General features: G+C 36.2%; 1 protein-coding gene across 2 annotated transcripts in view; it reads left to right on the top strand.

Annotated features, from left to right (window-relative positions):
- Positions 1-13,346, top strand: part of chn1 (chimerin 1) — an 81,517-nt gene that overhangs the window by 51,557 nt on the left and 16,614 nt on the right. For both annotated transcript variants that reach the window (XM_048192814.1, XM_048192813.1), the window contains exons 7-8: positions 8,576-8,653; positions 10,735-10,819. In XM_048192814.1, coding sequence (XP_048048771.1) covers positions 8,576-8,653; positions 10,735-10,819 — 163 coding nt within the window. The remainder of the gene's footprint in view (positions 1-8,575; positions 8,654-10,734; positions 10,820-13,346) is intronic.

The following is a 13,346-nucleotide window of genomic DNA, read 5'->3' as shown; positions in this document are numbered from 1 at the left end:
ATATGAGAAATTGTATAAGTTATTTGTGTTAGGCTATATAAAAGAACAAAGAAGCAAATTACAAAAATATTAGTAAATTAAAAATAATCTTTTTTCAGATTATTTAACATCTTTTGTTGTTTGATTAACATTAATGACAGACAGGTATTTAATTGGGCAGCTGAATGCATGGACATAATATACTGACACATATCCAGTTATTACCCACCTGTTTACGTCCACTTAAGCCATAACCGACTGTATTCACGCGAGATACTCCACACGATGGACATTTAGACATCTGTGTGCACTGTTTAACTATTCAGGTGCGAGAACTGATCGCGCGCGACAGAGCGCTTCTGTTGTGTGTCATTCAGCGCAATTCCGCCTATCCCTCATTCACTAACTGCACGTAGCCTAAATAACGAATTGTGTGATTGGATTGTAATTTTGTGCTACGACGATCTTCGACGATCATTTGGCTGTAAACTGAAATTATATTCAACCCGCCAAAGTGGCTAGTGGGAGTGGCTGTCTTACCCGCCACAGCTGAAATCTACCCGCATTTGGCGGGTTGGCGGGTGTTAATGTCAAGCCCTGGTTCTGACTCATGACAGAGATCATTTTTTTGATGTGTGTGTGTGTGTGTGCGTTCTTCCGGTAGAAGTGCCCATACAAGGAATTTCACACTTTATTACTTAATACAGGGCCATACTCGGAAAAAGAAGCTCTCCGAAACATAAGAAATCTGAAGTAATGTATTTGGCACAGAAATACTCAGTCATACATCCAACTCGTTTTTTGAAACTTTGGCCATGTTTAGCAAGAGAATCCAACTTTTCAACAGTGTAAATAAGGCAGAATGCATGAAATAGCATTAGACCCTCCCCCCCTTTAATGTTCAAAAAACTTATTTTTTAAGGTTTTTTTTTATTTAATAATTTTTCTCATAATATACATTGTTGCAGCACCTGTTTTCACCCTCTGTCTGAACGCTCTGCAGTTTTGGTTTCTTTAAAGCCTGCCTTTCGAAAAGCGCAGTCTGCTCTGATTGGTCAGCTGGCCCCAGCCTGTTGTGATTGGTCTACCGCTAGAGCGTGTGTCAGAAATGTGACGGCCCTTACCCTAACCGGCGAGTTTTAGTTCTGGAAGCTTCCTGAGGCACTGTAAACACTACTGTAACTATGATGTTAGTTATGCCATTATCAGTTTGAGCTGGAGTCTGATAATGAGTCAAGAAGCTCGCAAGCTCGTCTTGTGCATCACTGACCATAAACAATTATTAATATTTGAATTATTTATTTAATTATTTATTTTATATCTCTCTTACATTTTAGATGTGATGTCAAAACTGTGTCATTTATAACATCTGACCTGCATTAAACTGCATTGTTCAGAAAAAGTTAGGAAAGTGGTGAGAACACAAGGCTTCCTCGTCCTAAGTCCAACTCCGTATCAGCTGAGCTACCGAGCAAGCTTGTTATGTCAGAAAAACGAAACATACAGATCTGGTTAACCGATGCAAAGTCCAAAATATATTAATTTACAAATCGTGCACTTTGGTAAAAAGCGTTTTGAAGTCATAACATAATATTGTGCAAGGAGACGTAAAAACAAGTCTTTATTAATCCATAATCTGACCCAGTAATCATAACTGTGTATGAAAACAATTAAAGCACTTGCTGTTTTACTGCCTCTTGTGTTCATTTCTGTTGGAGACTGCAGTGATATGGACGTATTGGTACGTATTTTCGCAACTCGCAAAAACGTTCCCACGGGTATGACTTTCCATGTGACCAGGTTGTTAAAAATACATTGTAACCACTGATTCCTAAGTTAGTCTGCCTTAGGAAGGCTGAAAAAAGGGGATTTAGATTCAGGGTGGAAAAAACAGCATCTCTTGGACAACACACTAGTAACACAACTCAACCAGGCCTCACCCTTTTTTTGCGTATAGCTTGGGCAGGAATTATTTAAATGAGGAATATTGTGGCATTTTAGTTGAGAAAACCCAACACTACAATGGAGGTGTTTCAGGGAGTTCAGAAACAGTGACCTTTTTCATGCTCAAACAGCAACATTACACACTAAAGAAAGTTGAACATAGAAAAAAAGCATAATAGGACCTCTTTAACATAAAATAATTATATCACTTTTAACTGTGATAATGCTGCTGCATCAGATCAGCAGATAGTGTGGCCAACTTGTGTTATTCTGTGCATGTTTCTCTATCTCTCTCTGGGATAATCTGGCTCAGAGAACGTCCAACCCATCAGGTGTTGTGTGTCAGACTGAATGAGTGATTGCACAGACAGATGGATTTTCACTTGTGTCGTTCTGGGAGAAGAAAGGAAATGGCCTTGAATTAGCCATTCTTCGCCTCCTCCCATTTATGACCACCGTTTTGCTCCAGACACATTTGAGAAAGCAGAAAAATCAATCTTGTCAATTAGAGATCGGACAGAAAGCCCACTTCCTGTCAGACGTACTGGCCGTACGCAGCATGCTGTTGAGTTCTGGAACTGCAGTCCTTGAAATGGTGTGAACGTACAAAAATGATCCGGGAGGCCATGTGAACCCACCTGACATGGGTTACCGTCATGGTGTGAAGGTTCCTTCAGGGCTGCTGAGAGACTGTCACCGCTGGAGACGCTGAGCGTTTCATCTTGTCTCCAGCGGTCTCATATTCTCTGCCTCCGTTTGGCTTATTGATCTGGAAGCCAGCAGGCGGGAGGTCTCTCATCCAGCCCTACATTTGAGCACTTTGCTCACTGGCGTTGGAGAGAATCGAGTCCTCTGGTATTGATCAAAGGGAAATGCATGGTGTGTGTGTGTGTGTGTGTGTGTGTGTGCATGTCTGGATCCAACATGCTGCTTTCAGAAGATAATCCAGCTGAGATAAGAGAGGAAGATAGAGGAAGAGTGTATTCATTATAATTAAAATTCAGTTCAAACTTTACATTAAAGAGTACAGATCTGAAGTGCTTCGTATGTGTTAATTAATAATAAAAAAAGAGTTTTACATTTTATTAAAATGGGAGTTGTGCTTGCCCATCCAAACTATAACAAAATACAACATTACTATATTTTTTATCAAATAAATGCAGTCTTGGTGAGCATAAAAGACTTCTTTCAAAGACATAAAAAAAAAATCTTACAGACCCTAAAATTGAACTGTATATGATATAATTGAATTAAATTAGATGTACGTACAGTTGCTAAAATGAATTGAGCTTATTTTACACAACATTTCCTTCAATTAGACCTCAAAATATTTGTAAGTGCAGTGTGCATATTAGTTGTGTTTCCATCCAAAGTTGTGAATTTAACTCATGCGCAAAATTGGAATATCGCATCAAACATTTGTGAATAAAGCGCGTTTCCATTCAGTGAGTCGAAGAGAAAAAGATTGTCTCTTCCTGACAAACTGGAAGAAAAAAGTGTTTCCAGTATAGTTTATGCACATGTTTTCTTATCGGATAAAAAACTTTATCTTTTTTTTCTGCATTTTTAGAATTTATGCACATTTTGGAGTTTATCAAGTGTTTTTTATGCGATATCCCAAAATGCACATGAAAATAGGTGGATGGAAACATAGCTATTGACAGCTGTAGGTGGATTTTGGGACAGACAGGAGTGAAGACTGGTATGACAGGCATGTTTGTTGACCAGTGGCTTTCAAAATATCAGGCAGTTATCAGCCAATTAATCATCCTGGCCAATGTATCAGTGTATCACTAATATACATAATAATAATAGCACATGAAAAGAGAGACTGTTTAGACATAATCTCTGTCTGATCTTTTTGGGAATGATCCAGAGTCGTTTGGCTGATGCTGTCATTGTGATTTATGAAGGCAGATTGGAGTATCTGATGTGTTTGTGTGTGATGGAGAGGAAAGACTCATGTGCTCGTTTATAAAGCAGGAAGTTGATTTAATTACACACAGTGAACGGGTTCGGGCCTGGTGAGTCCCAGTGTCCAATAAGGCAATTCACTCCACTTTTGTCAAATAATTGGGCTTAAATGGTATACTGATGTTTTATTGATGTATTATGACAAATCCATTTTATTGAACAGTAAATGTGACATGAAATATTGATTTGAAATCTCTGACATGATACAAGAGATATGAAACTAGCACATCTAGGATTTAGTAAGGAATTTGGTTGGTCAGCATTTATCAATAAAAGAGAATCTTTAAGGGCTCCATGCAGATTCCCATCAGAATAAAAGTTTGATAGTTTAACGTTTGAAATTTAAGAAATAAATATTTAAATTAATTTTATAATATATAATTATAGTAAAAAAAAAATTCTTAAATACTTGATTGTAATGTCATATATATATATTTAATTATGGTTTAATGGTTGACTGAATGATAGACATCTATAAATATTAGTATTGTAATTTTACAGTTGTAAAATAATAATAATATTTTTTTTTTCTTAAATGTTAATTTTTTGTTTTACAGTTAAATAATACAATAGTAATATTTTATTCTTTTTTTATATCTTTTAGTAATAATAATAACTATATAGGCATATTATTTAGGGCTGGGGCGATACATCGATTCTCGATCGATGCTCATATTTTCTCTCTCCAATCGATTCTGAGCTTAGTTTTAACAGCAGATGGCGCTCTAGGTTAGTTTTTAACTACACACTCTCAAACGCTCATGAAGAAGACTGCTGGACAGCGCTTGACTGAGTCGAAGTCTAAGTCTAAGTGGTTAAATATACTTGCACCTCGGCTCAGAATGCTTTTATGATGTGAGATTTGTAATACGCTTCAACCATTTCGAACTTTATGAATGATTATTTTAGGATTAAGTGGTCTGTGTAAAGGAACTGGAAGCAGTAGACGTGCCGATATTCGGTAATACAATATATCACGATAATGAATATGCATGATATTGTTATCGCGGGCACTTCAAAATACCGTGAATAATTATTTATTTCGAATTATTACATTTTTATAATGCAATTTAAGAATACTTTCCCCATTAACACTCTGAGGTCTAAAAACGCGCCGGCGCGTTTTGCAGGTTTTTTTTCACATTGCAGCAAAACAGACTTAAAATACTCTGTCATTTTTTGTCATAGAGCCATAAGCAATACATCAATTGAAACTATAGAATATCTCCTTTTATTTGTATACACTCAGAGTAAAAACAAAATGTTGTGCTTTTTGTAAAATAAAGAAAACTAACATGATGCGTGATCTCTCATCTCCCTCTGAACGAAGTCCAATCTGATAGTTCTCAGAAAATGAAGTGTAACTTAGTGAATACTAATCACAAAAAATTCATACTTATGTCTAACAAAACATTGAAATGTCAGGTTTTAAATCGTGCAAGTCAAATCGAAAACAAACATTCTGTGTTTATGTAATCTGTATGAAAAGAGAGCCATGTCAGAAGTCCGTGATTCAGCTCATTACCCACTAATGCGGCCACGCCCACGGAGCCAGCGCTATTCACAGGCAAATTCAGAGACAACACATGCATTCATCATCTCAATCGTGTATTTATTGCCTTGAAAATTGTTTATCTGGATGAAAAAGCCATGGTTAGCGATCTCTGGAAGACATTCAGTAAATTCCTGTTTGTTTTCTTCTATTGATAAGTTTTAAGTGAGTTTTTGTTTCTTTAGCGCCCTCCGGCTGTAGTATGAATTGGTAAACACCATTCATGGAATATCATCTTCTTCTTAGGTGAATTTGTGGACTAAAATGCACAGAGCGCCCTCCGGCTGCAGTATGAATTGCAAACACCAGCGCTCATAGAGATAACAATGAATATTAAATAAAAAATAACTCCTCTGTATAGAAAATTGACATAAACATATGAGAATCCTATATTTCTCCAAATGTGCATGCTTTTAAACTAAAAGCCTATATTCAGACTCTTTGCATCACAGAAATACATTATATTTTTAAAGTATAATATAAAACCATTATTTTATATTGTAATAAAATTTTTCTGTATGTTTCATATACCATGATGAGCTTGAGACATCACAGAAGTTTTTTTTCACAGCCTACCTGACTGAAATGCCTCATTAATATGCAAGTCTTTTCAGGTCATTACTATTCAATTCTTTTGTCTTCACAGGTGAGAATGAGCCATTATTCATGGAGATTCACGCCTCCTCGCATACCGTGTTTCTTGGCAAAAAGTGTCTTACAAAAACTAAATCAGTATATTGTTATAAATGAAAGAGTAGTCAGCATAATTTTTACATAATTTTGAAGCAAAAACTCTAGTCTACAACCTTCAATACCCAAAAGTCTTGTGAACACAGATTTAATATACTTTTATTGGCCTTATATCAGTGACTTAAGTTTTTTGTTTTTTCAGTAACCACGCATAAACGTTATTCCTTCAAAAACACAAACATGTACACACATGTTCCTCACATATTATGGTAGCCTAGTTTGTGCTGAATACAGTGTAATGACACTTGTGTCATTAATATGTTTATGAACAACTGAAAAAAGCACAAATGTCAGGGCATGTCAAAACTTCTCCAGGCCCCAAATCAGCCTCAGACTCCAGAGGGTTAAGAGTATAAAATGCACAACTAATAAAATGCACCGCCGTGAGCTGCGTCAAAGAGACGTGCATGTAAACAAGCCCAATGTAAACAAGAAATGCAGCGGTTACCCCTGAAACGCCATAAACAAAGCAGCTGCGCTACTGAACAGTATTTCAAATGCTTCAAACAGCCATTCAGTTTTTTTGTATTTACATTGTTGTTCATCACAGCACCTAATACTTAATACTTAAAGATTTAATATGCTATTTATTTTCAAACTTTAACATTTTTATATTTTAATGTGGACTAAAACATGCCCTATAATGACTGAAAATGTTCTGATTATTTGTTATTGATCAGTAAAACTTAGTGACATAAGGCTTCATTAGTTAACCTGTTAATTCATTACTACCAAACTGACTGAAAAATACTCATAAAGCATTTATTAATCTTAATGTTTTAAGATTAAAAAGAAATTATCTTAATTTTAATTTAATAATCTTAATTTATCTTAATTTTAATTTAATAATCTTAATTTCTTAGTTCATGTTTAATAACATTACTAAAATCAAAAGTTGTAATTGACCTGCGCTAAAACTGACAATGATCAGTTGTATTTTTTTAACTAACATTAACAAAAAATATTACCTTCTGTAACAAATGTAGCTATTGCTCATTCTTAATCTTAGTTAATTCATTAACTAATGTATTGTAAACTGTTGTTCTTTATAATTCTTTTGCACTTTATTCTGTTTGAAAAATTTTTTTTTGTTTATTGCGTTAATGTAATATTTTTCAACGTTCAAAGTTCTTTTGTTATAAGAAAAAGACTTCTTAAAACTTTTGTACTATGACACTTTTTTGCAACTTATTTCAATATCGCGATAATACCGTATACCGTGATAAAAGCTTCAGCAGTTATCGCAACATGAAAATTTGATAGTCATGCTTAGGAAGCAGGCAGTGTACGAGTGTTTCTAAAGCACGTGCAATAGTGCCATCTGCTGTTTAAAAACTAAGCTCAGAATCGATTCGAGAGAGAATCGCGATACATCGGAAAATATCAGAATCGCTCCAGATTCTTTGTATCGCGAATCAAAATTCGATGTATTGTCCCAGCCCTAATATTGATATTTAATCACAAAATTTTGCAGCCTTACAAAAAAGCACAGTAAACTTTTTTTTATTGTTGATATATATATATGTATTTTTTCAATCCCTAAAGCATAGTGTGGGTTGTGTTTATGGTGTGTTCCTGTGCTAGCTTTGTGCTTTTATTGGAGGAGAATGAGCTCAGAGCTCATCCATGACTCATTCACCTCTCATTACAGTCCCACTTCTTATCTCCCCCTACGCTCTCTCTCTCTCTCTCTCTCTCTCTCTGCCCACTCATGCAGTGGATTGGGGGGTTGGTTGCTGTTGGGAGGGGTGAGCTCACTTATAAACCCTGGCCAGCTCTGCTGGGATTGGCTGATTTGAGCTGTGTAATTCAGTGTGACTGTCGTTGGGTCCTCCCTCACTTACCCCCCTCTCTCTCGCTCGCTCTCTCTTTGAGGCAGCGTTCCAGAGAGGATATCTGCTGCTCGCAGGCAGGACGGGATTAACTCAGCAACTCATCTCATCTGCATATAGATGCCCAGGGAGAACCACACGGGTCTTCGCACACCGTCTCTGACACACACTCAGGGCTTCATACAGTCGTTGAAGAAACTCTATTTGGACTAATTGGACGGTCATATTGGCGATTTGTCTCTGAATAGATTTTTTGGCATCAAATCTCTGGCATCAAAAGATGTAGAAGAGTCTGTTAGGATATCTCGGAGTTGTGCAAAGTTTATTTAGTCGGTGTCTTTGGTGTGGAATCGCTCCGTAAGTGTGCGAGATGCCGTCCCGTGAGTCCTACGTGCTCCGTAAGGAGGAAAAGTCCCTGGTGCACAAGGCCAAGGCAGAGGGCAAGGAACAGGGGATAGTGGCTGCAGCTCTGGGGATGAAGATGAGTCCTCAGAAACCTCCGGCCACTCTCTGGCAACCTCTCAAACTGTTTGCTTATTCACAGCTCACGTCGCTGGTCCGTCGAGCCACGCTGAAGGAGAGCGAACGGGCGCCCAAGTACGAGAAAGTCCACAACTTCAAGGTAAGGACCTGCAAAGGCTCATAGCCTGATTTAATGGGAAATATTTTACTAGAAATTATTACGATGGCATTAAGACATTATTAAAGTGTTGAAAAAACGAATACAGCACTTGTTTGATAGATTTTTCAGAGAAAAATAGAAATTTAAAGTTTATTTTTGTTACTTGATTGGATTTTTTTAATGCATAAAGCTCACTTCATTGAGTTTGATTGGTGCTTAACACAAGAACAAAAAATATTTGCTAATGGGATGAGAAAAATAAACTTGGTAATGTTTTTTGATATATTACCAATAAATAATATTGGTAATAATATTATTTGTGGTTTTTCAACATTGTTTTACATTGTTTTTATCAAAATGGTTTAATTTTTTTTCTGGGATTCATTGAAATGTTTTGTAAATTTTGTATTGTTGAGACATTGTAAAAGTCTTAAAAAAGGGATACCAACATTTTTTTTTCAGTTTTTTTCAAAAGAATTTAAAGTAAATTTTTGTTACATGTTTGCATATGTTTCTTGTGCATAAAGCTCACTTGAATTTGAATTCAAATTCTAATAATTGAATTTGATTTGTGCTTAAAACAAGAACTAAAACTATTTGCTTGTGGGATTAGCAAAAGAATATAAACTTGGTAATATTTTTGGTAAATAATATTGTTAATATTATTTGTGGTGTATCAAATTGTTTTTTGCATGCTGTCAAAATTCTGTCTCAGTTTTACCGCGATTCATTGAAATGTTTTAGCAATCTTATGTTGTTTTAAATCTTACCTTGTTGTTTTGAGCAAATATGTCATAGGATGTTATGCAAATTCTCCCCAAATGTGATTTAAATACGTCCCAAGAGGAATGTTGTTGCCGTGGTAGCGGGTGCAGGTTTCGGGAGACGTTGGAAGAGTTCACATGCTCTAAGCCGTGAATCTGTTTAAGACAGGGTTATTTAGAGGCAGTTCTGCCAGAGGTTCAGAAAAACAAATCGAATAAATACACGTTCTTTTTGTATTAGGCGAGGGAGGTTGTTTGGGGTGACAGATGGAGAGATTAGGAACTGATAGAGGGTTGGTAAACATTGTGGCGTTTCCTCATTTGGCTTCTATCGTCAGCAGGTACCCCCAGCCCCCCTCTGGTTTCAGTTTGTCTGTAGTCCAGAGACGGAGGTACCGCAAAACCTCACAGACTGCTGACTCCACAAAGAGCTCCTTCTGCTCCTTTCTTTCTCTCATGCATGCTTTTTCCTTGTTGTCGCATGGTTATTGCCCTTTATAGATGCTCGGAAACTGTATCGTGGCTGGTTTCCTCAGCAGTACAGTTAATAATACTGGAACCGTAGAATCGTCGCTGTTACACTAAGCATTCCATTACAGTATAAAGAAGGAAGGAAGGAAGGAAATGGAATATTGATTTGAGTTTAAATTATGTAAGAAGAGAAAGAGTACTCTAGCACATCAGTTTTGTAGGTAATTGATGCCAGACACGACAATCGGTTATACAGTTACAATTAGAATCAAGTATTCCAGAGAGCCGTAATCATAAATATATTTCATGAATAAAAAAACAAGGCTTTCTTTTGATAATCCAGTAAACCACGTGCATTTCTTTGTCCTCTTTTCCATAAACTGCTAAAATCCCCACAGATCTGTAAATATTAAATCGTTTAAATTCCTCAGACCTCTTTTATATGTAAATAGGGCACTTCTCAAGTTGATGTCAGTTTGATGTACACTGATTTCATCATCTACTGTAAGATGGCTGCAAACCCTTCCCGTTGCAGCGACTAGACCTGATGGGGCTGCTGGTGTGTCAGGAGGTCAGAGCGCCAGCGGGCCTGTCCCGTAGGCACGTTTTCACGCGTCTGATTGGATGAGCTGTTACCTGGAGAGGAGAGAGCAAGAGAGCAGGGCTTTCCTCCTGATTAATGCCCTCTCCCTCTCTGCTGATTAATTGTGATTGGATTAAGCAGCGGTCAGATTTGACACTGCTCTAGTGTCTCTGATCACACATTCATCTTTATTAGCAGGTTTAAACGGCTCAGGCGAGCAGAAGTTGATTTATATGTCACTGTGTTTTGGTGGTGTCTCGCAGGTGCACACCTTCAGAGGGCCACACTGGTGCGAATACTGCGCCAACTTCATGTGGGGACTGATCGCTCAGGGAGTCAAATGTGCAGGTAAATGATCATGGTTTTCACCTATTACCATAGTTATTACATAGTTATTACTACAGTTTTATTTTATTATGTTATTTTACATAAATTCTTTCATATATATATATATATATATATATATATATATATATATATATATATATATATATATATATATATATATTAGGGCTGGGAAGCGATTAAAATTCTTAATCTAATTATTTACATAATTTATTTTATTGTCCATCAAATTTGGCTGATCGCCCAAAAAGATCATTTGAAGTCATTATTGTGTAAAGCATCAAATAGACATTGCAAAAAGTAGATTCAGAAAGAAATATTTTATTTTATTCAACATAGAATTTATTACACAAACTTTTGGACCATGAGGTTGAGTAAATGATGACTGAATTTAAATTTTTGGGTTAATGATATCTTTTTTTTCTTCTTTTTTTTAATTTCGATTATTTTTATCAGTATGGAAATATGAAAGTAAACGTATGAATCGTTTTCTTAGAGAAGTTAATTTAGTAAAGGCTAGCAAGAAAGCTAGGTTACCAAGTTCATTAAATTAATTCACAATATGTGCACATTTATTATTAATTTGGGGGCGACGTTTCACGCAGGCACAATCGCGCTGTATGACAGATGTATCACTTTTATTTCATTTTTCCTTTTTTATTCAAAATATTCACAAACTTGTTAACCCTTTAAGACCGGACGGAGCGCCCGCGCTCCCATTTGCGTGTGTCTCTCTTTAAGAGCCAATAAAAACTCAACCCATAAAGGTAGCACAAAAATTCTTTTTGCATACAAAACCAGAGACTTTACACATTCAGATCAAGCCTCCATCATGCTTCTGTTGCGTTGTTTTCACCCTCTAATGAGTCTGAATGAAACGGCACAGCCGCTAACTGAATACAAATTTGTAGATTTCACGTACTCATAACTTCATGAAAAATGCACAGATCATAGAAAATGGCACATTATTATTTAAAGCAGATTCTCACGATTAAAATGTACATAATATATTGCTCTGATCACAAGATATTACTCATGGAATGATGTAACATACTTGGCTAAAAACATGTCTCTCATCTTTCCGGGATGCAGTGTGTATCCAATGTTCCCGAACCCATCCATGTTCGTTTTCCAGTGTGGAATAACACAAAATAAAGCTTAGAAACTCATCTTTTTAATGCATCTAATTTTGATAAACTCCTAAAGAGTGCTGAGAAGTGCCTCTAAACTGGAGTTTACCGCCTGTGGGCGCCATCTAGCTGCGAAAAAATTAATAGCACTTTATTCAACTATACTTTATGCTATCACCACAAAATTTTAACCAGATGCAGCTCACATGTAGGAGAGCATCACCAAAAAATAAAATTCAAAAAAAAAATCTTATTACCTTCCTGAGTTATTCCATGTCAAATTAAAAAAAATTAAAAATTATAAAAAAAAAAAAAATTATATATATTTTTTGTCTTTTATCAGCAGTTTCTCAGCATTGCAAATGATTTGGAGTTAGGAGTCTTTACTTTTGTGTATGTCGCTCAGAAAAAAAAAAACTCTAAAAAAAAGCCTTCAGGTCTTAAAGGGTTACCTAAAGTCTATCATGAACTATAGGTGCTGAGCACCCACGAAAAACATGAGATATTCTCCATTCATTTTAACCAGTAAAAAATGACTGCAGCTTTCAGACGCGACGTTCCTTTTTATACTTGAGGCAGTTACTATGCTATTTTTAACAACGTATGTCGAGGGCGCATCAATGTAATGTGCAGCACAAATCTCTTCACAAAACTCGCACACTCTCAAATACAGTGTCCTCATGGCTCAGAAACATAAATTGTGGCCTATTGTCAAATATTTGAATGTGTTTTGTCATTTAAATCGTCAATTGATTTATTACTCGCGATGGGTGCTGCCACCGCAGTTCAGAGAATCGGATCTGTCGGATTAAAGCCTAAATTCACCAATTTCTCCTGAAATTCATAAAACTAAGGGGCCGGTGAACTGGAAAAAGAACACAGTAAACTTTATAGTTAACTGCACAACGTGTATCTGATATAAAACACGTCGTCAGATTTTAATTGAAGAAAGGATTATCAGTGTGTATTTAACAAAATGTATTTTCGGCTTATAGCCTATTTAATGTCTATTTAATTGTCTGAAACTTAAATTAAACTGCATGTGGTTGAAAACACTGAATAGTTAATAGCCATAAGGGGGTTCTGAAAGGAGGTTTTTACAGCAGAATTACACATAGAATTAGCCATTTTGGTTCGCAGAAGAACCTTTCAGTGAACAGTTCTTAAAAGAACCATTTTTAATAATCTAAAGAACCTTTTTCCACTATAAAGATCTTTTTGTGCAATTGAAAGGTTCCATAGATGTTAAAGCTTCTTCATGGAACCCTGGATGCCAGTAAAGAACCTTTGTAGGAATGATTTAAAGAGGTTCTCTGTAAACAATTAAGATGCTGGCAGCGAACATAAACATTTCTAAAAGTAGGGGGTCCCCTGTGGTTCTATTGGTATACAACGTTACG

This window comes from Megalobrama amblycephala, linkage group LG6, assembly GCF_018812025.1.
Source record: "Megalobrama amblycephala isolate DHTTF-2021 linkage group LG6, ASM1881202v1, whole genome shotgun sequence".
In the NCBI taxonomy this organism is placed as follows: Eukaryota; Metazoa; Chordata; class Actinopteri; order Cypriniformes; family Xenocyprididae; genus Megalobrama; species Megalobrama amblycephala.
This window is presented reverse-complemented; position numbering and strand designations above follow the sequence as displayed.